This window comes from Pipistrellus kuhlii, unplaced genomic scaffold (genome assembly GCF_014108245.1).
Source record: "Pipistrellus kuhlii isolate mPipKuh1 unplaced genomic scaffold, mPipKuh1.p scaffold_m20_p_58, whole genome shotgun sequence".
Lineage (NCBI taxonomy): Eukaryota > Metazoa > Chordata > Mammalia > Chiroptera > Vespertilionidae > Pipistrellus > Pipistrellus kuhlii.
Window position 1 is genome coordinate 682,630 of NW_023425560.1, and position 26,256 is coordinate 708,885.

At 57.1% G+C, this 26,256-nt stretch overlaps 1 protein-coding gene across 1 annotated transcript in view; it reads right to left on the reverse strand.

The window, feature by feature from the left end:
* POLN (DNA polymerase nu) overlaps positions 1–26,256 on the reverse strand; it is a 65,217-nt gene that overhangs the window by 2,586 nt on the left and 36,375 nt on the right. Inside the window, exons 12-21 of the mRNA XM_036417169.2 lie at positions 21,943–21,999; positions 20,898–20,951; positions 20,396–20,461; positions 12,879–12,936; positions 11,820–11,897; positions 10,545–10,659; positions 7,930–8,012; positions 4,998–5,129; positions 3,089–3,199; positions 926–1,004 (exon numbers count right to left, since the gene is read on the reverse strand). Of these exons, the coding sequence (XP_036273062.1) occupies positions 926–1,004; positions 3,089–3,199; positions 4,998–5,129; positions 7,930–8,012; positions 10,545–10,659; positions 11,820–11,897; positions 12,879–12,936; positions 20,396–20,461; positions 20,898–20,951; positions 21,943–21,999 (833 nt within the window). The remainder of the gene's footprint in view (positions 1–925; positions 1,005–3,088; positions 3,200–4,997; positions 5,130–7,929; positions 8,013–10,544; positions 10,660–11,819; positions 11,898–12,878; positions 12,937–20,395; positions 20,462–20,897; positions 20,952–21,942; positions 22,000–26,256) is intronic.

Genomic DNA, 26,256 nt, shown 5'->3' on the forward strand with positions numbered 1-26,256 from the left:
CCCGGGAGGAGGGGGCGCAGCGGGGGGCAGTCCAGGCAGCTGCAGAAGAGCCGCTGAGCCCCTGGGGAGCCAGGCTCTGACGGGTTTACGTGCAGCCTCCGATCGGTGTGGGCACCGCCTGCCGTCAGCCAGGCGGGCAGTGTGTCTCGCCTTCTGATGAGCTTTGAGCTCACGGGCACTGCTGGCCACGGGCCTTACTCTGAGCCGTGGCGCTCACCCTTCCAGGGGACACTGCGTCCTGACAGGGAGGAGTCACGGACGGTTAGTCACTCCACGGACTCTCCGGCCCCAGATCCCGTGTTTCTAAGGAGCCGGACGCAGGAGAGTGCGAAGTGCTTGCGGTGTGGGCGTCACTCGACAGTCGCTGTGTCCCGAGGCAGCCGACTGCCGAGTGGCTCCCTCTGTGAGGACAGGCTCCAGCGGGGACGGAGCTCTGAGCTCTCTCGGCCTGCACCCGCTGCGAGTCCCACTGCGGCCCCTGTCCACCCGAGCGGCGGGAGCTGCGGCGGCCTCTCCGCCCTTTGCCCGTCCCTCTGGGAGGGCAGGGCCCCGCCCTCAGCCTCCCTGCCCCCCGCAGGCCTCAGAGGCACTCTTACTGCCCCTCCTGGGCCCCAGGCACCGGCTCTGCCCCTCGGGGGCGGAGAGAGCCACAGGTGCCGCTGGCTGCTGCACGGGAGGCACCGGAGGGGAGGGGCTGCCCTGGGGTGAGCAGAGGAGCGTCCGGGCGCCCGAACGCCCTGCTGCCCTGGCACTCGGCTCTGAGGACCCTCCCAGGGGAGCTGAGAGGAGACTCGAGGGAGGCTCGTGGCTGGGAGGTGACTCAGACGCAGGGGTGGACGGGAGCTGGTTGTGTGCTTGCCGGCCAGCCTGAGGGCAGTGCCCCCGCCCCCGCCCTGGGCCCTGAGGGCCAAGCTCACTCACTGACCTGGCCGTCAGGGTGGGGGACGCGGCCACTGCAGCGAAGATGTGGATCATGGCCATCTTGCAGAGGTCTGCGGCCGAGCCTGCAGGCACAGAGGTTCAACAACAGGAGGCCTAGGCCTGGCCAGCGGGCTGCCCTGCACGGCCCACCACCTCCTGCTCCTGCGTGTCAGGCGCCCCACGGGTGCCATCAAGCTGAGACCAGTGAGACTCGCCGTGCCCCCCTCTGGTTGCCGGGCGAGGGGAGACCCGCATCCATGGGACCTCAGGCGGTGGGAGAAATTCACGTCCCTGCAGCCGAGTGACCGAGGCCCAGTTCCATGCCGGCTGCTGGCCCCTGGCTCAGTGGGGGGCGCCCAGCACAGTTTGCTCCTTTAGGCCAGCAGGAGGCACCGCGCCTGCCGGTCTCCAGCCCTGACCTCATGTCCTGTCTAGGCCACCTGAGGAGGTCAGGCCCACGGACAACCGCCTCCCATGAAGGCAACTGGTGATGGCCTTCCTCAGGTCCGCAAACCCCCTCCACGCAGCACGGCCTGAGCAGTGTGACGTCTCAGCGTGCGCACGGGTCCTGCCGCACGTGGGCACGGACTCCAGAATCCCATCACCCCAGCTCGCAGGGACCTTCCAGGAACTGCGCCGTGTGGCTCTGCCCGTTCCCATGCCTGCCATTCGTAGGGCTTCAAGTTGATGACTCAGCTCTGCACGGGTGTGGGGGAGACGAGTCACGTGGTCAGGTGAGCATTCACTCAGCCAGCGCCACGTCCGGCCTGGCCAGGTCCTGCCAGCACAGGGCACAGGCCTCTCAGTGCCAGGCGCACAGCGGGTGGCTAGTGCACACCCCTAGTGCACACACCTAGTACGCCCCCCAGCACACATGTGGTGCACACACATGTGGTGCACACACCCGTGCACACACCTAGTGAACACACCTAGTGCACATCCCCCGACACATCTAGTGCACACACCTAGTGCACACACCTAGTGCACATCCCTGCCCATACCTAGTGCGCACACCTAGTGCACACTGGTGCACACACCCAGTGCCCAGGGAAACGGGTCGCGACCACTCCCGCATACAGGAGGACCTGCCTGGGAATCGGGGCCACCTCAGGATGGGGAGGCATCAGCATCCTCGGTCCTGCCGGGGGTCAGGCCGGGGACAGGATGAGGACAGGCAGATCCTCGCTGCCCTCCAGCAGCTGCTGCCCCCTCTCCGGGATCTCTGTAGGGTGCACTGGGCCCTCCTCTAGCTCGGAACAGCCCTCAGGGGGTGGGGGGCTGGCAGGGGGAGAGGCTGGAATCTATCCTCCAGGCTCCTTCTCTGGGCCTGGGGCCTCCGCCCTCCATCTGAGCCTGATCCCAGGCTCCCGAGGACATGCGAGGACAGCTCACAGCGCGTGTGCGTCTCCCTCACCTCCTGCCGAGCAGGAGCCATTCGCACGCTGTGGCTGAGGTGACTAAGGAGTTTGCATAACCGGAGGCCAACAACGAGCTGTCACCCGGCCTGCCTCCTGCTCCGGGGCTGGGCTGTGGGTGGGGGCTGGGGCTGTGTGTGGGTGCTGGGCTGTGGGTGCTGGGCTGTGGGTGGGTGCTGGGGCTGTGTGTAGGTACTGGGGCTGTGGATGGGTGATGGGCTGTGGGTGGGTGCTGGGGTAGTTGGTACTGGGGCAGTTAGTGCTGGGGCTGTGGGTGCTGGGCTGTGGGTGGGTGTTGGGCTGTGGGTGCTGGGGCTGTGGGTGCTGGGATGGGGGCTGTGGCTGTGGGTGGGTGATGGGCTGTGGGTGCTGGGCTGTGGGTGCTGGGGCTGTGGGTGCTGGGATGGGTGCTGTGGCTGTGGGTGAGTGATGGGCTGTGGGTGGGTGCTGGGGCAGTTAATGCTAGGCTGTGGGTGCTGGGCTGTGGGTGGGGACTGGGGCTGTGGGTGGGGTCTGGGGCTGTGGGTGGGGACTGGGGCTGTGGGTGGGTGCTAGGCTGTGGGTGGTGCTGGGCTGTGGGTGGGTGCTGGCTGTGGGAGCTGGGCCTTTGGGGGGCTGTGGGTGGGTGCTGGGCTGTGGGTGCTGGGCCTTCGGGGGGGGTTGTGGGTGGGTGATCTGGTGGGATCACTGGCCAGACAGCTGTTAAAAGTGGGGCAGACATGGACCCAGCAGGTGAGCCGGGGCTCCGGTACCTTGCACCACGAAGTTCACTGCCTGCCGCTCTGCCTGTGCCCGGAGCTGCTGGTTCTGCGCATGGATCCGTGGCAGCAGCCTCCTCCTGCCCATGATGGACGCCACGTAGCCTGGGCCACAGGGGGAAGGAGGAGGGTGAGGGCAGAAGCAGAGGCAGGGTGGTGCCCTGGTGCGCACGGCTCCTCGGATTTGGGCCAGGGTCCGGCAGGACCCTCCAGGGATCCCAAGTCCACCCGGTCTGCCGCGAGGCCAGCAGGCTCATGGTGGGGACAGCACAGGAGGGTGGTCGTCGCTTGGCGCCTGTCCAGTGATGCATTGCACACCCTCCCTCAGGGTGCGGTCACTCCAACTCCCTGGCTGGGCCGTCGCCTCTGGAGGCCCAGGAGCGGTGTCAGGCACTGGACGGTGCAGGTGGAAGGACTTAACGACCTTTTATTTGTCTGCCCGAGCGTGATCTCTGGGTCAAAGGGCACATGCACTTCCCATTGGACCTGCTGTGCCCTATGCCCATCGAGTCAGTTATGTCCCAGGAAGGGCGGCTGCGGCTCCGGCTCCGGCAGCTGTGGCAGGGACAGCGGCTCCCCCGCACAGCTGCAGCGCTCTCAGTGATCTCAGTGCCGGCTCCCGCGTTCACATCGCGTTTCTGTCTGGGGGTCCGGCTCCATGCCGCTCCGTCCCCATTTCTGAGCTTACAGTGCCCTGCTCTTCTCAGGTGGGGCTCCGGGCCCAGGGATGGCCAGGGCTGGCGGCCTCGGTGAGGACCAGTGGCTGCAGGCCTCCCCCAGGCCCAGGGAGCCCTCGGCCAGCCCTGCTGGACGCCTCAGAAGCTCCGGCGTTCTGCGAGGCCGGGGGAGCCTGTGCTGGGCTGCCTTGGCAGGAGGGGCTGGGCACAGGCTCAGAGGCCCCCAGCAGCCCCGGGGGGCGGGCGGGAGAGCCCAGTGCCGCGGGAACCCGCCGGCCGCCTCCCTGAGGTGCGCGTTGAGCTGCTTCCTCCGTAGCCCTCTGCCGCCTCTGTGTCCGGCCGTGATTTCTGCCCTCACATTCCTCCCTCTTCCTCTCATTCCCTCGCTGTTCTTTCCCAAAGGTCTTGTGTTGGATACAAACCATTTGTATTTGCACTTTCCTCGTTAAGGTACTCTTTCTAGCTGAAACCGGTTTGGCTCGGTGGATAGAGCGTCAGCCTGCGGACTGAAAGGTCCTGGTTTGATTCCGGTCAAGGGCATGGACCTTGGTTGTCGGCACATCCCCAGTGTACAGGAGGCAGCTGATCGATGTTTCTCTCTCATCAATGTTTCTAACTCTCTATCCCTCTCCCTTCCTCTCTGAAAAAAATCAATAAAATATATTAAAAAAATACTCTAATATTTCTTCACTCTGCATGGCACCCCAGCTGGGCGGGGCCTGTGTTCCCGTGAGACTCTTCCACGGCCGTTCGCTTCTGAAACGTGTCAGTAGTGGGGGCTCCTTTGCTAACCCCGGGCGGACACGTGCCACGCTGACAGGCAGTATGAGACTACTTTCCATCCCACACGGCCACTGTGAAATCTGTGACCAGATGACGGTGACACTTTATGGACGCACACGCATTTTTCATAGACGATGTTCCCTCTCCATCTTTAGTGCCGGAGGTCACTCCTCTGTCTCCCAGGACTGTGTCTAACGGAAGCTGGTCCGTTTGGTGCCTCAGGCAGAGCCTGGCCCAGGACCATTGTAGGGCGGAGCCTTTTGGTCCCATTTATAGAGCAGGGCTGGGCTCCCCCAGGGCCCCTCCGCTCAGGCTCCACCCACCAGCCCCACGGGCTGTCTGTCACCTCCCACCTGGGAGCAGGGCCCAGGGACCACCAGCTGCTGCTGGTCAGGGGAGGCAGGGCAGGGGCCGGCCCGTGGCTCTGCCTGCGACGGGCTCACCTGTCTGGTGACACTGGGCAATGGTTGCTTGGGCAAAGTCCTTGATTTTCTGATACTTCTGCAAGAAACTCTCCAAAAAGCGGGCGGCTTCCGGAACAGGAACTCCAAGACAGGCAGCGAGTCGCTCCTTCCCTGTGGGAGCAGGAACACCAGTGTCAGAGGCAGGAACACCGGGGTCAGGGGCAGGAACACCGGGGTCAGGGGCAGGAACACCGGGGTCAGGGGCAGGAACACCGGGGTCAGAGGCACGAACACCGGGGTCAGGGGCAGGAACACCGGGGTCAGAGGCACGAACACCGGGGTCAGGGGCGGGAACACCAGTGTCAGGGGCGGGAACACCGGGGTCAGAGGCAGGAACACCGGGGTCAGAGGCAGGAACACCGGGGTCAGGGGCGGGAACACCGGGGTCAGGGGCGGGAACACCGGGGTCAGGGGCGGGAACACCGGGGTCAGGGGCGGGAACACCGGGGTCAGGGGCGGGAACACCGGGGTCAGGGGCGGGAACACCGGGGTCAGGGGCGGGAACACCGGGGTCAGGGGCGGGAACACCGGGGTCAGGGGCGGGAACACCGGGGTCAGAGGCACCAACACCGGGGTCAGAGGCAGGAACACCGGGGTCAGGGGCAGGAACACCGGGGTCAGGGGCAGGAACACCGGGGTCAGGGGCAGGAACACCGGGGTCAGGGGCAGGAACACCGGGGTCAGGGGCAGGAACACCGGGGTCAGAGGCAGCCACTCGCATGGGGACAGAGCGCGAGCCACGAGGCAGCCAGTGCCTGTCACGCGCACGAGTGAGAGAACGGGAGGGCTCTCGGGAGACGCGTGAATTGAGGTCCAGTTGGCACCATGGTCTCTTCCTTTTTTTAGATATAAATGTGTTTATTGATGTCAGAGAGGAAGGGAGAGGGAGAGAGAATCATTCATCAGCTGCCTCCTGCACACTCCACACTGAGGACTGAGCCCCACAACCCGGGAACTGACTGGGAACTGAACCATAACTTCCCGGTTCATAGGTTGATGCTCAACCACTGAGCCATGCTGACCGGGTACCGTTGGTCTCTTCTTGGTCAGGATGGTGCTGGCACTGGCTTTCCAGCTGAGTGCGAGGGCTGGTCCCATGACTGGGGCCTGATAAACATGCATTTTCTCAGCAGTCCTGGTTGATGAGACAGGTGCAGGAGAGGAGAAGGAGGAGGAGGAGGAGAAAGAGGAGAAGGAGGAGGAGGAGGAGGAGGAGGAGGGAGCTCCATGGCCAAGCTAGGATGACATGGGCCCAGGAGACCCCAGACCCGCCACGCTGGCAGGACCCGGGCTTCCCTGGCGCTGCCGCAGGGGCGGGATCCTAGAACAGCAGCGCAAGGTTGGACCTCAGACCTGCCACACTGGTGAGGCCCATCAGTGCACCTCCTGGTGACTGGCTGATTGGTCGTTACAGCGTTATGGCCATGGTTTTTATTTATTTATTTATTTATTTATTTATTTTTTATTATTATTTTAAATTTTATTTTTTAAGGGTTTTTTGTTTTGTTTTTTAGATAGCTAGCTAGCTAGCTAGCTAATCCATCTATAACTGTTTCTTTGACGTTCTAACCACTGCGCCTTGGCCATGGCTCTGCAATGGAAAACTGCACTGGCTTTCTGACCGGAATCGGGTGGTGGCTAGATGCTTTTGGCGCATCTGGCCACGTGGGCCTGGAGTCTGCCTCAGCCAAGACCCTCCTCATATCTAACCTTCTGTTAAGCCCAGTCAGTGAATGTTTTGTTTCTGATATTGCAGTTTTCAGTGTTAGAATTTCCACTTGGTTCTTTTGATTTTCTGAGATTCCCTAATTTTCATTCATTATGAGTATATTTTCCTTTACATCCTTGAGCACAGTTATAATAGTGGCTTTAAAATCCTTGTCTGCTAATTCCAACATCTGGGTCATCTCAGAATCTGACTCCATGATTGCCTTTTCTCTTGACTATGGATCAAGTTACACTGCTTTTTCATGTTTAGTAATTTTGGATTGTATCCTGGAAATTGTGACTGATATGTTGTAGACACTCTGAATTCTATGTTTTTCTCAGGAGCACTGATTTTTTTTTAAAGGGGGGCAGTTAATTTGGCTAAAGTTAAACTTTAAACTTTGTCCCCTCTGCATTTGGCAGCAGCTAAAACCTCATCCCATTCCTTCCAGCCTTGGCTGGGTTGTTTGGTGTGAATATTTAGGCGTCAGCTAGAGATATGGGCAGAGTTCACACTCAGAGTTCTTCCTTGGCTTTCCCTTCACTTTCCAGATTCCCTGGTTGCTCCAACCTGACTCTGGCTCCTCAGCTGGTTAGACTGTGGATTTCTACCCGAGTCGTAGCCACCCATACTGCCGCCTTGCTGGCATCTCTTCCTCTCTCGCTGCCTCCTCAGTCAAGCCCCCTCGGTGCAGACTCTGCCAAGGTTGGCAAGCCCACGTGGTGAGCGCTGAGGCTGTCCCTCAGAGCTCAGAGCCGGCAAGAAAGGGAAGCTGCCAAGTGCTCCCTGTCCAGCCTCTGCGTAGACCAGGGCCCCGGGACACCCAGCCATGCTCCTCCCCCACAGACACGGAGACAAGTGGGCAGTCACGCTGCTCAAGGCCGGCCGAGAGGGAGACGGCGGGGCGGGGATCTGAGAAGTGGGGGCTCTGTGGACACTGTGGGGCAGAGCGGCAGAGCCTGGGGTCTCTGGAGGCAGGCACACGCCCGTCACAGTGGGTCCCCCAAGGCCCACGGCGGCCCTCACGTGGGACCGGCATCCTCACGCTGGGCCTGTCTCTCGTCCAGAAGGCCGGGCAGCACCAGGAGCTGCACTGGGAGTGTCTGTGCGAACCAGAGGGACCCGCTCACTCAGCCTGCGCCGAGGAGGGCTCCTCGAGGGCAGGGCCGCGTCAGGATGCAGCCAGGAGCCAGCCGCGCCTACCTGCTCCGTACACCACTGCGTACACCACCCTCTTGGTCTGCTCCCTGTCTGCGTGCGTCACGCGCTCTGTGGGGATGTCCTTCCTGTGGGAAGAGGGCCGCCGTCAGGCCCTGGCGCCCCGCCCCGTCTCCGTGGGGCTGAGAGGCCCCCTCGTGGTCTTTCTCTGGAGGCCTCCACTGCGCAGCCGCCCTCATGCAGGGGGACAGTCCTCTGCAGTGTCCGGCTCACCCCGAGCCCTCAGACGGAGCTTCCGAGGCAGAGGGTCACCCCCAAACCACCAGGCGCTCACAGGGAGCGGGCAGGGCTGCTCCTGCACACACACACACACACACACACACACACACACACACACACACCCGCCCCCCGCAGGCCCCAGCAGCCGCTGCCTGACCTCCCCAGGGAGGGCTGAAGCCTCAGACAGTGAGGGCGGCTCAGCAGCGGCGGCTGAAGGGCCCGTCCCCAGCTCCGTGGGCTGGACGGCGGGGGCCTGCGCTGCCGCTGCACCCCCGGGCGGGAACGCAGGCCTTCCTCTCACACGAGGACTCAGGGGGGACCCGCGGCCCGTGGTGCTCTCCTCTCGCAGGGACTGCATGCCTCTCCCCTGAGGCCGGGGTCGCAGCCAGGCAGCCCTGCGGGCCCCGGGCCCCTAGAACCCACCAGCGAGCTTCCCTGCCAGGAGGTGCTGGCGCCTCTGCACCCAGGGTGGCCCGCGTGGGCGCGGGGCCAGGAGCCCCCGGAAGGCCGCCTGGGAAACACCGCCCAGCGCCTTTCGGGCTCAGCCTGGCACTACAGCCCTGGCACCTCCAGCCCCCGGGAGACCCGGCCTGACCACCGTCTCCTCCCCGGGCACGCCTCGCTCCCCGGTCGGGCTCCATCAAATGAGGCGGGTGGTGCTGGGGTCCCAGGCCAACCTCTTTCCCAGTGGGTCCCTGTGCGGAGTCCCCCGTTCTGCCTGACCCCTGTGGTGCCCGGTCCTGGGGACTGGACTCCCCGACGGCTCTGGTGTCCACCAGCTTCAACAGGGTGAGGCCCACGGGCACCAGCAGGTCCAGGGGTGTCCCAGAGCCCAGCTCCCCAGCCCTTCCTGTGCCCAGGTGGCAGGACGCGTCCCTCCCGGGCCCTCTGCTCTCGGTGGCACAGCCCAGTGATGGCTGCTGGGCCTGGGCCCTCTCTGGGGGTGGAAATGTTCTAGAATACGACGGTGGTGCCGCTGCAGCACCTTGTGAGTACACCAAAGGCCACTGGCTCGGCGAGAGCTGAGCCACACAGACGTTCCGGGAAAGCTTCCCAAACCCTGGGCGGGGGGCCAGGAGGGGCTGAGTGGGCATGGGCCTGGGTCAGCCAGTGGCTGAGAGGGAGGGAGGCAGTGAGAGGCAGACTGGCCAGAGGGGGCGTGCCCTGCCTCACAGGGCCCACAGCCTCCATAGACGGTGACAGTGACAGGAGAGTGCACGGAGGAAGTGCAGGCTTGAGAGTAAAGGACAGCCTCCTGGAGCTTTGTCTCGAGCGACCTTGCAGGTGAGGGGTGAGGAGAAGGTGGGAAGGGGGTGCAGAGCCCCACAGAGGGAGCAGGAGGCGGGAGGACGAGGGAGGGGCGCCTGCAGCTGCTGAGGAGGGACCGGCCTGCGTGGCCCTCTGCTTCCTGGAGCAGAGCCTGACTGTGCAGGCAGTGATGTGCCTGCATGGTGAGAAGTGATGCTGAGCTCTCTGTGCTGGAGCATTCCTACCAGCCTCTCTTGCAGCTATGTCAGCTGACAGCCGGCTCTGGGAAGTGAGTGCTGTGGGTGGGCGCTGGGGCAGGTCTTACCCTCCTGCCCAGAGGGCGGAGGTGGGAGGAGCCTGCAGCTCCATGCGGAGCCAGGCAGCAGGCATTCCACACCCAAGAGCATCCCCGTGATATCGACCCAGAAAGCACAGGCGATGGGTGCCACTGCCGAGCGCCCAACAAAACCCCAGGCCATCTGCCTCTGACATTCTCTAGAGTGAGTCACGGGGCGGGGGGCAGGGTCTGTCACAGGCCGACGGTGTGCTGGGCCCCTGGGTGGGGTGGGACAGGGTCTGTCACAGGCAGACAGCGTGCTGGGCCCTCGGTGGGTGGAGTGTCACAGGCAGACGGCGTGCTGGGCCCTCGGTGAGGGTGGGACAGGGTCTGTCACAGGGAGACGGCGTGCTGGGCCCTCGGTGAGGGTGGGACAGGGTCTGTCACAGGCAGACGGTGTGCTGGACCCCTGGGTGGGGTGGGACAGGGTCTGTCACAGGCAGACGGCGTGCTGGGCCCTCGGTGGAGGTGGGACCTCGGTGGGGTTGGGGCAGCAGTAATCAGCAGGCTCTGTGCTCTGCCGCTACCACTCATCTGGAGGGAAACTGTGACTTGCGTGTCTAATTTTCCCAGCATTTGGATTGCATTCTTTAGCAATCACCTTCTCTTTTAGCAGCAAAGAGTTATCGGTTTTCACAGTTAGGAAACTCTTGGCATCCTAGTTATCTACCCTTCTTTTCAAGACCAGCCACTAGAGAAAAAGATAATTTCTTATGAAAATAGCCTCGGAACAGCTCAGGCTTTGCCACACGGGCATTCCTGCGGATCTGATACCATGGGAGCTCCCGTCTCTTACCACCGGGCCGTCAGGGCGGAGAACACGTCGTCCCCCTCGGGGGCCTGGAACAGCGTCAGGAGTCCTGGGTCCCCAGATAAGTGGGCAAGAATGCGCAACTCGATCTGCGCGAAGTCTGTGGGAAAGCGCTCTGGGTCAGCCCGGCCCTCCGCGTGCGGCCCCGCCCAGCCTCACCCCCTCGCCATCAGGGACCCCTCCCCGGCCGGCCCTGTGAGGCCTGCGAGGGTGGGCTGCCCTCACCCACCCGCCATTCTGAACACGAGAATTTCAGAAAGGGCCCACTGTGTGCAGGGCTGGGCGCCTCGGAGGCGCTGTGACCAGCACAGACCGGCTCCTTCCGCAGGGGGTGGGTGTGCCTGGGCGAGGGAAAGGCAGCGGTGGGGGAGAGGGAGAGGCTGCTGTAGGAGGCGGTCAGCGGGCACCTCACGGACAGGGGCCTGAGCACAGGCACGGGCCGAGGAGGGAGCAGAGGCACGAGGGGACCAGGGTTTGGGTGGAGGACCACCGAGCGGCCGCGTGGCAGAAACATCAGCACAGAGAGGAGGGGCGGCAGTGGGGGCCTGGAGGCTGTGGGAGACCCAGATAGGTGCCGTGAGGGCCCTGGGAGCAAACCCATCTACTGTGCGTAAGAAATCCTTGCTTCCGAGGAAACGGGTGTGGCTCAGTGGACAGAGCATCAGCCTGTGGACTGAAAGGTCCCAGGTTCGAATCCGGTCAAGGGCATGTACCTTGGTTGCGGGCACATCCCCAGTAGGGGGTGTGCAAGAGGCAGCTGATTGATGATTCTCTCTCATTGATGTTTCTAACTCTCTATCTCTCTCTCTTCCTCTCTGTAAAAAATCAATAAAATATATTTTAATAAAAACAAACCCTTGCTTCCTGTGAGCATTTGCCTGAGGGTTTATGTTAAAGAATGAGTGTCAGCCCAGCAGGCTGGGCTCAGTGGTTGACTGTTGACTGTCGATCTAGGAACCAGGAGTCACGTTTGGATTCCTGGTCAGGGCACATGCCCGGATGTGGGCTCCATCCCCAGTGGGGGGCGTCAGGAGGCAGCGAATCAATGATTCTCATCATTGGTGTTTCTCTCTCCCTCTGCCTTCCTCTCTGAAATAAAAAGATAAATATATATATATATATATATATATATATATATATATATATATATAAAGAATGAGTTTTAGAAGTACCTTTGAATTGTTCAATTTCTAAACATTTTAACTGTGTAATGGCACAGGGTGAGCTACAGTGGCCGCAGCCCTCCGCCTGGTCTCCTACCTGCCGCCAGGAAGGAGTGGCCACTGGCGGAGACCAGCATGGTCCTCGGGGCGATGGTGAGGGCGACCTCTTCCTTCCCTGGATCGGGGTGCAAGGCACTCAGTGAACTGCTCCGTTCTCACACATTATTTACCATCATTCTAGAGTCAAAGGAGTCTAGGTTTTGAGTATTTTTAATAATGTATAATAATTAAAGATTTCATATCATTATTGAAAGCAAATCGATATCCTATTAAAATTTCCTGTTCCGTCTGGACTTCCCAGTGAGGAAAAGGGCCAATACTGATGCTTATATGTGGCCCATGGAGAGCAATCTGAGCCTTGCCGATGTGGTTCAGTGGAGAGAGCCTCGGCCTGCGAACCAAAGGGTCCCAGGTTTGATTCCGATCAAGGGCACGTACCTGAGTAGCAGGCTCCTCCCTTGTTGGGGCTACCAACCAATCATGAGGAGGCAACCAATCATGAGTGCAGGAGGCAACCAATCATGAGTCTCTCTCACATCGATGCTTCTCTCTGTGTTTCCCTCTCCCTTCCACTCTCCCTAAAAATCAGTGGAGAAATATCGTCAGGTGAGGACCAGCACACACACAGACACACACACACACACACACACACACACACGGCTGCTTCCTGGCGCCCCAGCTGCCGGCGGAAGGTCCCAGAGCCCAGGGCGGGCAGCCCTCAGCGCGGGGTTCTGGGGCTGGGCCACAGGAGCGACGTGGTTCCGCGTGGACCTTTCCTGTCTTAGCAACGCAGCCATCGTGGCAGTGAGCCCTGAGCAGCGTGCTCACACACAGTCATAAGCATCCCTGGGAGCACACAGCGAGCTCCCGCGAGGAGCCGCTTTCCTTTCCGGGAGCCGGCGGGAAGGCAGGCACGCGCTGCTCTCCTGTGTAATTAGCGCCTCCAGAGCGTGTACGCTGTGCGGTGGCCCTCGGTGTGCTAGGTCCTGGCTGCTCGCAGAGGAGAACCTCGGAAAGCAGCAGAGAAGCCAGCCCAGACGCTGGTGGGTCTTTAAAGATGTTACCTGAGACCAAGCCTAGTGGGAAGAAGCCTCACCTTTGTAATTCCGAGGCTTGGTCATCTGAATTGGCTGCTTGGAGATCCCTTGGATATTCTGTTAACAATAAGAGAACAGCGTTAGCTGAAATGTCTCCCTTTAGATTAATCTGTACATTTAAGGGTATTTGAAATGTGTCACATTTTACTAAACATCAACAAAATAGGCCCAGCCGGCGTGGCTCAGTGGTTGAGCATCAGCCTGTGAACCAGGCGGTCACGATTCGACTCCCGGCCAGGGCACTTGCAGGAGGAAGCCATCGATGTGTCTCTCTTATCAGTGTTTCTCTCTCTCTCCCTCTGAAATCAGTAAAATATATTTTAAAATGTTAACAAAATCACTAATGCCAGTGTATTACGCATTACCCTGTGAGACTGACACGTCACTCTGGCGGGCCCCCACTGAGTGCGCACAGCAATGCGAGAACAGTCTCTGTGCTGCAGCCTGGGCCCTGTCAGAATTAATGCAGCAATTCTGGCAGCAGCAGCCTAACTCACGAGCTTAGAGAACTAAAAATCCCTACGTAATTAGCTGAACATGGACTGCTATGGAGCGTGTCCACTTTATTTTCCTCCGTTAACAGATGTGCAGATGGGAATTCTGGTCTCTGTACCCTGACCCGCCCCCTGGCGTGCTCTCGGCGCTCGGCCCGTGCGAGGCCTTTGCACTGCGGCCGTGGCTGGTGACGGACGTCTGTCCCCGTCACCCCATCCCGACAGCGACAGGTCACAGCCCTGCACTGACTGCTGGCCTCCAGCCTGCTGCCTTGTCCGACCGTGGGAACGGCTGTTACATTCTCCTCCGATCCTCAGCGCCATCTGCTCATGCAGCGCCCGGCCAGCAGCGGTCCCGCCTCCCGGACCAGTTGGTCACCTGTGCCACCGTGCAGACTGCTGGCCCCTCAGACGACACACTAAGGCCCACAACCCCGGGCGGGAAAGGCAGGCAAGGCCACCAGCCTGGGGGAGAGGGCGGGCGCTCAAGTCTTCTGGGCGTTAGGATCACATGACCTTTTACATTTTATCCCCACCCAGGGACATGTTTTTATTGCTCTTAGAGAGAAGGAAAGGAGAGGGAGGGAGGGAGAAAGAGAGAGAGGAAGAGAGAGAAACATCAACCAGTTGCTTCTTGTACACACCCTGACCTGGGTTCAAACCCACAACCCGGGTATGTGCTCCTGGCCCTGGGTATGTGACCAGAATCAAACCCACAACCTTTCCAGTCAACTGAGCCACACAGGTCAGGGCGAATCATATGATATTAAAAAACCGCCGAATATTTACATGCTAAGCTCCTGACAGCTGCATACAGGCCAATGCAAGGGGGATTGCAAACCCCAAGTGCAAAGCAAAACTCTAAACCGTTACACGGGAACGAGAGTGTCTATGATCTCCGTGGAAGGAGACACAAAGGAGCCCAGGCCATAGGGAAAGACGGCACACGTGGCGACAGGAAAGCAGAAAGCCTCTACGTTTGGCCGAGAGACAGAGCACAACGTGAAGGACACCGAACACTGGCCGAGGCTGGGAGCAGGTACTGATACACGCAAACAAAGAGCAGTGTCCATGATATATAAAGAGCACTCACGAGTTAACAAAAGACAGACACTAACGTGAAGACGGCAAAGGAGACAAACAGGCGCGTCGCTGGAGAAACACAAACCACCAGATGGAAATGAACTTGCCCCGTTAGGGGTTAAACAGGCAAATCCACCACAGGAAGGTAGGCATTCACACGCATCCAACTAGCAGCACGGAAAACGCCATGGCACACGTGGGCAGAGAGCCGGGGGGCGCTGCAGGGGAGGGCACTGGTGCTGACGGGAGCTGAGCGCCACCCGCCCATGGCCAGGCCACGCTGGGGACACGCCCAGGTCCTCCTCACTGCCCACGGCCAGGCCATGGACATCAAGTTTGAAAGCAGCACAAAACGCCACCTGTCACTTAAGGAAATATGTCAAGATGGATGATCAACGCTGAGCTTGGGATGAGAGGGAAGCAGTGTGAGAAGAACACACGTGGGAACAGATGAGAAGAGGCTCTGTAGGTACCAAGTGATGTTTAAGTTTTAAAAATATATATTTTTATTGATTTCAGAGAGGAAGGGAGAGGGAGAGAAAAACATCACTGATGAGATAAAATCATGGATCGGCCGCCTCCTGCACCCCCTCCCCCCACTGGGGATCGAGCCCACAACCAGGGCACGTGCCCTCACAGGGCATCGAACCGTGACCTCCTGGCTCACAGGTAGACACTCACCCACTGCGCCCCGCACCGGGCCTCTGAGCTTCTGAGCAGGTGGTGGACACACACTGGGCAGCGTGTGGGCTCCACGCCATTCTCCCAGGAAGAGGCCGTGGAGCCGAGCTTCGGGCGGGAGGACGGGCGCAGACAGTCTGTGGAGGTGAGTCACCCAGCAGCGACCAGACGGAGGCTGGCTGGAGAGAGAGGTCAGGCCAGGCCTGGCAGAGCGACGGCTGGAAGGTGAGGGCAAGCGTGGAGGGCCAGCCGTCATCCGTCACATCCAAGCGTGACCCACCAGTGACCGCATCCTAACTTGGCTCCAACGTGGTCCGGTACAAAGAGCCGGCACAAACGCTAACAAAACCTCCCCATGCAGGGAGAAAAGTGAAGGAAACGTCGGGGAAACACTCACAAAGCAAGATTCCCCGACAAGTAACACGTGGGTTTCAACATTCCCGATCCACACATGTTAAAGCGTGACATTAAAAACTGAAAAAAGAAGAAACCCTCACAGACTCCCCTAGGCCGGAAAGGAGGCCTCTGACCAAAGAATCCGCACAGCCACGAGGCGAAGGGCCAGCCTCTGGGTTCCTCTGTGCTGATCAGTGCCCAGCGGGGTCACGAGGGGCCGCAGTGAAATGAGGACACGGACAAAAGCAGCCTGTCCCCGCGGAAACGCGAGCGGGACACCCAACGCCGCCGATAAGGGGTTGGGGTGATGGGGTAAGAATGCGGCTCCTGGTGAGGCCGGAGCAAAGGTCCCCGCGCTCCCGGGAGAGGCTCTGGCGGAGTCTTAGAGCCGGGAGGACCCGCAGACTGAGGCTGAGCCCGCGTCCGAGTCAGGGGAGGGGCCGTGACCCCTGACCCCCCTTCCTGGCGGAGAGCGCCAGCCGCCGCACGCCGCCAGCAGGACGGTGGTCCCTCCAGAGCACCTCACGCACGGAGACAGGCCACCGGGGGGGGCCCACAGTCCGGGTTCTCAGCCAATAAGTACTCGGAACCGCCTGGCCAGAGCGGCTCAGTGATAAAGCGTCAACCCAGGAACCAAGAGGCCATGGGTTCGATTCCCGGGCAGGGCATAGGCCCAGGTTTTTAAAAAATATACATTTTATTGATTTTTTACAGAGAGGGGGAGAGAGGGGTAGAGAGTTAGAAAAGTCGATAAGGGATAAACATTGATCAGCTGCCTCCTGCGTGCTCCCGACCAGGACCCATGCCCCTGACCAGGACCGGGAGCCTGCAACCAAGGTACGTGCCCTTGACTGGAATCGAACCTGGGACCCTTCAGTCCACAGGCCAATGCTCTATCCACTGAGCCAAACTGGCCAGGGCTGGACACAGATGTTGAAATGACAGACAAGGACAGTAAAACAGTTATTATAACTGCATTCGATGTATTGAACAATTAAGTACAGCTCTGAATGACATAAAAAAGATCCAAATTGGGAGAGAAACCAAGATGGCGGCATAGGGTAAACACCCGAATGCAGTCTACCACAACAAATTTAAATTTAGAACTGGAAAACAGGGGAAACATCGCCCTGAAGCGCCGGACGGCTGGCTGAGAGGAGGCTCTACCATCTGGAAAGGAGAGAAGGCGCGCTGACCCTCAGAAACTGTGAAGGTGCGGAGAATTGTGCGCGTGAAAAGGCAGCCGCCCGACTTTGCTGCTGGCTTGCTTGTGGAGCGCGGGCATTACAGTTTTCATTTCTGGACAGCCAAATTGAATGTCTAGAAATGAAAACGATAATGTTTAATATGAAAAATACACTCGGTGGATTAATATCAGGTCTGAGGTGACAAAAGATGAGCGAGCCACAGGACATAGTAATCAAAAGGATCCAAATTAAAACGGAAAACATATCCAAGGACGAGAAGAAAAGTGAGTTTCAGTGTGCTACCGGACAAGCTCAAATGACTGAGCACATGCAATCAGAGTGGAGTTCCCAAGGAGAGAAGAGGAGGGGAAGGGAGGGGAGGGGAGGGAAGGGGAGGGGAGGAGATGAGAAGGGAGGAGAGGGGAGAGGAGGGGAGGAGAGGAGAGGGGAGGGGAGGAGAGGAGAGGGGAGGGGAGGAGAGGGGATGAGAAAGGAGGGGAGGGGAGGAGAAGAACAGAACAATAAAAACGCCCCCCCCAACACAGGAGGAAGAAAAATATTTCACCAAGGGACATCATAATCAATATCTTCAAAACTAGCAATTATAAGAAAAACCGAACAGCCAGAAGGAAGACACATCATGTAGAAAGAAACAGATAATGACGACAGTAGTTCTTATAAGACACAACGTGAGGAGAGAGTAACCTCTTTAAAGTACTGACGGAAAAACTTCCAACTGAGAACTTCACACCTCACAAAAATAACTCCTAAAATCAAAGGTGTGATAGAGACATTTTTGGACCTACAGAAGCTGAAAGAAATATAAAGTGGCCCTGGCCAGTCTGGCTCAGTGGATAGAGCATTGGCCTGGGGTCTGAAGGGTCCATGCCCAGGTTACGGGCTCGATCCCCAGGAGGGGGCATGCAGGAGGCAGCCGATCGATGATTCTCTCTCATCACTGATGTTTCTATCTTACTCCCTCTCCCTTCCTCTCTGAACCAATCTATCTATCTATCTATCTATCTATCTATCTATATATATATATATATATATATATGTTTTAAATAAAAAGGCCATTTCTCAGAAATAATGGGTGAATTCCCCAGCAGTTCATTGCTGTCCCAAATAAAAGAGCTTCAAACACATGAAAGAAAGACGACAGGAGACAGAAGAGGGGCGATGGCAAGGAGGAGGACACTTCGGGCCGTGGTTGAGGAGTTTGGCACCTGAGCAGACAGGAAGCCGGCAAGGCATGAGAGACGAGGACCCACTATCAGCCCCGCTGGCCTGACTGGAACTTGCAGGCCATTCCACTGCAGACGAATGCACCTGCTTTTCAGGTGCAGTCACCAAGACAGACCATTTTTTAAAAATATATTTTTTTATTGATTTTTTTACAGAGAGGAAAGGAAAGGGATAGAGAGCTAGAAACATCAATGAGAGAGAATCATTGACCAGCTGCCTCCTGCACACCCCCTATCGGGGATGTGCCCACAACCACTGTACATGCCCTTGACCGGAATCAAACCTAGGACCCTTCAGTCCACAGGCTGACACTCTATCCACTGAGCCAAACCGGTTTTGGTGCAAAGACAGACCATTTTGTGGGCCACAAGGCAAATGTGTGTAATTTAAAAGGATCGAGTCCTACAAAGTATATTCTGTGACCTCTGTGGAAACCAATAACAGGAAGATACTTAGAAACTGAATAACAAACTTATAAATAATCCCCACGTACAAAAAGACATAGAAAGCATTACTAGATAGTTTTTTTTAAATGTTTCATTTATGGATTGATTTTAGAGAGAGAGGAAGGGAGAGAAGAAGAGAGAAACACTGATTTGTTGTTCCACTTATTTATGGATTTGTTGGCTGCCTGACCAGGGATGGAGCCTGAATCCTTGGAATTGGGATGATGCTCTGACCAACTGAATTCCCTGGCAAGGGCACTTATTTTTTGAAAGGAATGAAAATGAAAATACAGCATGCAGCATTTATTAAATACCAGAAATAAGTATGTGGGGACTTGCACTGAGTGGCTATAAATAAATAACAAAGGCTTCAAATCAATAAATTCAGTTTCTACTTTAAGAAACGATAAAAGGGAGAGCAGATTAAACCCAAAGTAAGCATAAGAAAGGAAATGACAAATATCAAAGCATCTATATATATAAAAGCCTACGTGACCAGTTAACTCTGACCACCAGGGGGCAGATGCTCAACACACAGGATCCGGCTCCCTCCTGTCTGGGTCAGGCCTGCAGGGATAGGGTCAAAACTGGCTCTCTGACATCCCCCCAGGGGTCCTGGATTACAAAAGGGTGCAGGCCAGGCCAAGGGACCCCACTGATGCATGAATCCATGCACTGGGCCTCTAGGAAATCAATAAAAACAAAAACAAAAAGTAGAGAGAAAATCAACGAATCCAAAACCTGATCCTGGGGAGAAAGTGAGAAGACACAAATTACCCATGTCAGCAATGAGAGAGGAGACATCACTACACATATGAGAAGAATAAAAGAATGCTATGAACCACTTTATACCCATAAATTAACAATTTAGATGAAATGGACAAATTCCTTGAAAGACCAGGAATCAAAACATGACCTCCTGGTTCATAGGGTCAATGCTCAACCACTGAGCCATCCTAGTCGTGTTAAAATGTATATTGAAATAATTCACATATTTGATATATTCTTAAATAATTCAATTATTTAAATTTAAATATAGATCCAGGTAAATATTGGTATATAATATCGAGACTTCTTAAATAAAATTAAAAGCATAGTTTTATTTTTTTATTATTTATTCATTATTATTATTTTTAGAGAGAGTGGAAAAGAGGGGGAAAGACAGAGAGAAACATCGATGTGAGAGAAATATCGATTGGCTGCCTCCTGATGAGTCCTGACCAGAGCCTGGGCCAGGGAGGAGCCTGCCACTGAGGTACGTGCCCTTGACGGAATCAAACCATGGCTCTTTGGTCCACAGGCTGAGGCTCTCTCCACTGAGCCAAACCAGCCAGGGAAAAGCATAGTTTTATTTTTGTAGAAAAGTTGTATTTTATAAATATATGCGCTTAGCAAAGATTCTGGAGGGACAGACACCAAATGGCAGCCACAGCTAACTCTGCGGGTGGGACGCGAGGGTTTTTCGCTAGTTTTTCCCTCATTTCTCTTCTGTGCCTAAGGCACTTCCTGTAATGAGGAATGAGTAACCCGCTGTCTTTAATTCAAAGACATAAAACCGTTTAAAGAGCGAACGCTTTCAGTGTTGCTAAGCCTGCACCCCCAGCCCAGAGCACCTGTAGCTCCCCTCAGAGGCAGCCCTGCACCCCGAGTGGTTGGGGCCTCAGCCCATCAGCTCCATGAACCTGCTCCTGGGAGCCAGCAGCCACCTGGTCAGTACAACCCTGAGAAGGCAGCGGTGGGACGGGCTGTCCCAGAGGACAGCTCTGTGGGCGGGAGAGCCCCTCCCAGCTCAACATTTCCCACAGAGCGACCTCGTGTCCTGCCCCCACGGTGCTCCCATCGCACGGTAGGTGCTCAGCAAACATGAGCTGAGGGAAGAAACAGGAACCTCCGCACTAGCGCACGGAGGGCGGGGGACGCACATCACTCTGGCACGGGGGCCCTCGTGGGAACAGAAAGTGGGTTTGGCAAGGAGCGCACCTACCGGCTGCTTGGCAGAGAGCCTCCCGCTCACCGTCCCCGTCTGGTTCCACGTGGAGGAGATGGCGCCCTTTACAGAAGGAATGGGGTGAGCCCCGGCAATGCCCTCCGGTCCCTCCCTGCTCCCCAGAGGCCCTCGCCTGCCCCGACTCCTGTGGTCAGACCCTGCCCATGTGGTCAGGGGGCAAGATGCCCCCTCGCCCGCGGGTAACTGCAGCAGGGCCGCGGGGCTCCGGGGGCCCGGGGGCTGGCACACAGCTGTGTGTCCTCAGAGCGGTGCCAGGCCGTCTCTGAGCGCAGGCCTCGGGGAGCTGCAGCCGCAGGGGCGTGAGTGCGGGGCAGCCGGGCCTCTGGGCCGGCTCCTGGGGGCGGGGCGGCACCCTCTAGAGGCCCGAGCCCCACAACGGCGGCCCACACTCATGTGTTAGCCGATTTCAGCGCCGCCGGACCTTACGGACCCCCCCTCTGCACTCACAGGCACCGCATCCTCACGCCCGGCCCGGTACCTCTTTCACGCAGGCGAGCAGCCCGTCCACAAAGGTTGACTTGATCTTGTGAACCTGGCACGGAGACAAGAGGCGCCGCCTTCTTGTGGAGGTAGTTAAGCAGGAGCGAGCGTCAGCGCCGTGTGCCACCCAGTGCTGGGCACCCGCCGCCGATGCGCCGAGACCACCCAGGACCCTGTGGCCGGAATGTCACCACAGCGACCCGCCGAGAAGCGCTCCCTTCTGTAGGGATTTGTTATTCTGGAGCCTGCCTCAGCAAGCGATGAGGATCAGGCGCTCCCCCCCCGCCCCCGTGCCCCGTGGTGCCCTCTCAGTCCTCCTTCTGTCCTTCCCTTACTTCAAGGACAAGGGCAGTTGTGACCACATGCCGGCTAGCAGCTGCCCAGACTGTCAGACAGCAGGCCATGGGCTCAGTAAAGTAAAACAAACGAACGGTGGTACCGCCCGGAGGGCATGGCTCAGTGGTTGAGCGTTCACCTATGGGCCAGGGGCGTGCAGGAGGCCGCCGGTCAACGATTCCCTCTCATCACTGATGTTTCTCTCTCCTTCCCTCTCCTTTCCTCTCTGAAATCAACAAAAATCTATTTTAAAAAATAAGGAACAAAAAGACCCCGAAGGACTAGCAATGCGAGTGCAACATGTGGTTCAAGAACAGAAGTGCCGCCGGTGCGGGCAGAGAGCACAGCGCGGCTGGAGGGAAGGGTGTGTCATGACCGGCGAACTGAACAGACGGTAAAACGCCGTCTCGGGCCACGCACCAGGCCTGCCCCGGGCACGGAGGGGCTCCCACACGCGGGCCTGACCGGCTGTCACCTGTCACAGACACGCCCACGCCGCCTCCGCGTGTTCCCAGCCCCTCAGTGGGAGGGGCTGGTTGTAGGCGGGGACACACGGAGGGTGCCGGCGAGCAGTGCGCACACAGGTCACCCTGAACCTACATTCCCTCCAGGGCCTCAGCAGCCGCCTCGGCGACTACGGATTTCCGTCAACAGAGCCGGTGCCCTCAGCTTCCCCTCCGTCACCAGATGACTACACACGAACTTACCTGCCTGTATTCCAGAATGATCTTGGGCAGTGGATGGAGGGCTTGCAGAGCATTTAACTAAAAAACGAGAGTAAACATTATTAATATAGTCATCCATTGAAGCGTGACATTCCAGACATGTATTTTTAGCCGGAGAAAGTCCTAATAGGAAAGTGGTCTCCATTGAGCATATTTCCCAAAATGAAGATTCACAAGCAACTCAGCGTAGCAGGGGCCCTACCACAACCCCTTACGAGACGGCTGCTGTCCTCGGGCGCGAGGGCACGGCGGTGAGCGGGAGGAGACCCGATGAGTGACTCCAGCTGGGGCGTGGGGGACGCCACATGCTGCTGTGGCTCAGCTGCTGGGAGTGGCGTCCTGCACCAAAAGGCGGCGGTGATTCAGGGGCTGGGCACACACCGGGTTCTATCCTGGGCCAGCTGCGTACGGAGGCAACTGATGGATGCTGCTCTCACATCCATAGCTCTCTTATTCTGTCTCTTTCCCTTCCTCTCTCTAAAAATTCTTTAAAAAAATACCACACGGCAGCCCTGGCTGGTTTGACTCAGTGGATAGAGCGTCGGCCTGGGGACAGAAGGGTCCCGGGTTCGATTCCCATCAAAGGCATATGCCTGGGTTGCGGCCCCACCCCCAGTGGAGGGCGTGCAGGAGGCAGCGGATCAGTGACTACTCGTGGCAGAGAGAAGCCGGAAAATTCCTACAAACATGTGATTGTTCAGGAGCAGCCGACACCTGAACCGCAGTGAGCTGGGCATGGAGTCAGGGAGTAACATCAGAACATGATTAAGGATTTTCAAATTAATTTTGAAAAGTGGTAATATAACATTCAGCAGAGGACACGCTCCTAAGAACACGATTTGTTAAAGTATCACAAAGTGAACATGCCTGGCTCGCCCAGCGGGAACACTCAGGCCCTGCACCCCTCAGGCCAGGTTCCCTGTGTGGCTCCTGTGGTCAGCGTGATGGCTGATGGCTCACCCCTGTCGCCGTGGAGACCATGCCATGGAGTGTAAAGCTGATTGTTTGAGGGCAGGTCCATACCTCTCCCTCCACCGCGGATGGACGTGTGGTTTCCGCACCGGCTGCGGTGGCGAGCGCCCGGCGGACACACGGTACGGTTTGGGAACGGCGCCTGCAGCTGCTGAGTGTACACACAGGGGGCGTGAGGTGGCCGGGTGCCGGGCTGCCTGCAGCAGGGACCGTCCAGCGGGTCACCAGCACCCGGGAGCCGGTGCCCGAGTCTCCGGTAACAGTGCTGCCCCGCCCGCATCCCGGCCGTCCGGAAAGTGGGCGATGTCTCCCTGGCGTGGCCCCAGGGACAGGGGCGGCCGGCAGCACGCAGTGGACCCTGTGCGTGGCCTGGCCTGGGAAGCCGCCGTGTCTGCTTCTCCTGGATTGTGGGCACGTGTCTGCCGGGACGGGCGTTCTTCCCTGTGAACCAGGATCGCCGTCTCTGGAAAGCCGGCTTCTCGCTGGCAGCGGCGCCTTCTCATCAGCGTTCTTCACTTCACGGCCGTCCCCTGTCCCACCCACTTTCCTCACGGTTATGCCTTTTGTGACCGGTCTCAGAATGTCTGCCCACATCGAGGCCTTGAAGATACTCTCTGCGGCGCCTGCTCCAGCCTTTGCTGCTGTGCCTGGTGTGTGGCTGCCCAATTCGCTCGGCATTTACTTCTGTGTAGGATGTGAAGTAGGGCCCCGAGGGCCGGCCCTGGTCCTTTGTCGCCCGCCTACTGCTCCCGGCCCCGCAGCGCTGCCTCTGAGAGTCCGGGTCTCACACAGGCCAGGGGGCCTGCTCGTGGCTCCTCCCCGCACCTCTCCGTCTGTTCGGTTATCCTTGAATCTACGCCACGGGGTGCGGATTAACGCCTGGTAATTTCTATCGCTTCGTGGCTAGTCTTGCTGTCCAACAGACTCAGTCTTCCAGGAGTGCTTTATCTCCCAAGATTATCTTGGTTCCTAGTTTTTGCATCTCTCTTTAAATTTGGGAATCAGCTTGCCGACTTCTACAAGAAACATCTGCCAAGGTTTCAGTGAGGATCATGTTGAACCTGTGAACTGGCCTGGGCGCTGGTGCTCTGGCAGTTGTAGTGTGTGGGTAGGCCCCATAAGTGTGTCTCACAGGAAGACTGAGGGTGGAGGAAGTGGAGAGGAGGCTTAATTTTACTTTATTTTTATTTTAAAATATATTTTATTGATTTTTTTACAGAGAGGAAGGGGGAAGGACAGAGAGTTAGAAACATCGACGAGTCATCCATCAGCTGCCTCTTGCACACCTCCTACTGGGGATGTGCCTGCAACCAAGGTACATGCCCTTGACCGGAATCTAACCAGGGACCTTTCAGTCTGCAGGCAGATGCTCTATCCAATGAGCCAAACAGGTTTTGGTGGAGACTTAATTTTTTTAATCTTTATTGTTCATATTATTACAGATGTTCCTCTTCCCCCCGCCCTCCGTTGTTCCCCTCCACCAGGTTCCCACCTCACCCTCTGCCCTTTCCCCACCCATCATTGTCCTCATCCATGGGTGTACAGTTTATGTTCAGTCTCTTCCCACATCCCCATCTCCCCTTTTCCCCGAGAATCGTCAGTTCACTCCCCTTCCATACCCCTGATTCTATTATATTCACCAGTTAATATTGTTCATTAGATTTTTAAAAAAAATTTTGGTTTTTAGATTCACTTGATAGTTACGTATTTTTTTTATCTTTATTTACTTTCTCTTCCTTCAGCAATTCATATAATTCTGGTTTGGTGGTGATGAACTCCTTTAGCTTTTTTTTATTAGTGAAGCTCTTTATCTGGCCTTCGATTCTGAGTGATAGCTTTGCTGGATAGATTATCTTTGGCTGTAGGTTCTTACTATTCGTCACCTTGAATATTTCTTGCCATTCCCATCTAGCCTGCATGGTTTCTGTTGAGAAGTCAGCTGACAATCGTATAGGTGCTCTTTTATAGGTAACTACCTGCTTTGCTCTTGCTGCTTTTAATATTTTCTCTTTGTCTTTTGCTCTTGGAATTTTAATTATGATTTGTCTTGGTGTGGTCTTCTTTGGATTCCTTTTCTTTGGAGTTCTGCGTGCTTCCTGGACTTGTAAGTCTAATTCTTTCACCAGGTGGGGGAAGTTTTCTGTCACTATTTCTTCCAGTATGTTTTCGGTATTTTGCTCTCTCTCTTCTTCTGGAACCCCCATAATGCTGATGTTGGTTCACTTGAAGTTGTCCCAGAGGTTTCTTACATTATCTTCAACTTTCTGGATTCTCTTGCCTTCTTGCTTCTGCGGAGGAGTGTCTTCTGGCTCTTTATGTTCCAACTCTTTGACTTGATTCTTGCGATCTTCCATTCTGTTTTTAGGACTCTGTATAATATTTTTATTTCAGACAACGTATTCTTTATTTCTTATTGATCCCTTATTATTTCTAGTTGACCCCTTTTCATATCCTCATAGGTCTTATTTATTTTATTGGCCTTTTCTAGGAGATTCTTGAACAACTTTATAAGTGTGGTTTTGAACTCTATATCCAGTCGCTTTTTGTCCTCCATTTCTTTCGTTTGTGATCTATTTCCTAGTCTTGGCATTTTCACAGCTTCTTCCCTGATGGGGCGGAGTTTCAGGGTGGAGCCTACAGGCTTGGCTTCCGTCAGCCATGCCCTATGCGGCTCCTGAATCTCAGAATTCCTCAGGGTCCTTCAGTACTCGCTGCAAGCACCTCTGAGAGTGAGGTGCCCTCGAGTTTCGCCTGCTACCAAACAGTCTAGTCTCTCCCACAATGGGCCCGGAACTGGTGTTCAGTTCAGTTGGAAGTGGGATTGGAGGTGGCGTTCAGAGCAGCCTGGAACCCCGTCTCCTTCCCGCCAGGGCAATCCCGCGGCACAACCAACCGTCCCTTCTCTGCGCGCAATGTGCACAGCTCCGGGGGCTCTGCCTTTCGCCGCTCCCCCGGGGTTCCGCCTCACAGCCCAGCTCCCTCTGAATGAGCCTGAGTCCCCTGGGGCTGGCCTAGAACTGGGGTTCAGAGCAGTCGGAACTGGGGATCAGCACAGTCTGGAGCTTTTATCTCCCTCCCGCTAGGGAATGCCAGCCAGGCACTCAGCCTCCCCCTCCTCTCCGGCTCTGTCCTCTCCGCGCGCCGCGTGTCTCCGAACCTTAGGCTTTTACAGCTCCTCCGCGCTTCCTTCTGGTTTTCTCCTTGCTTCTCGTTGTAGAATTCCCAGTCAGTCAACTTTCCTGTAGTTCTGGGTAATGTCCATTTTATATTTTAGTTGTATTTTATTGAAATTGTTGGGTGCGGCTGCGGTTAGGTATTTATCTG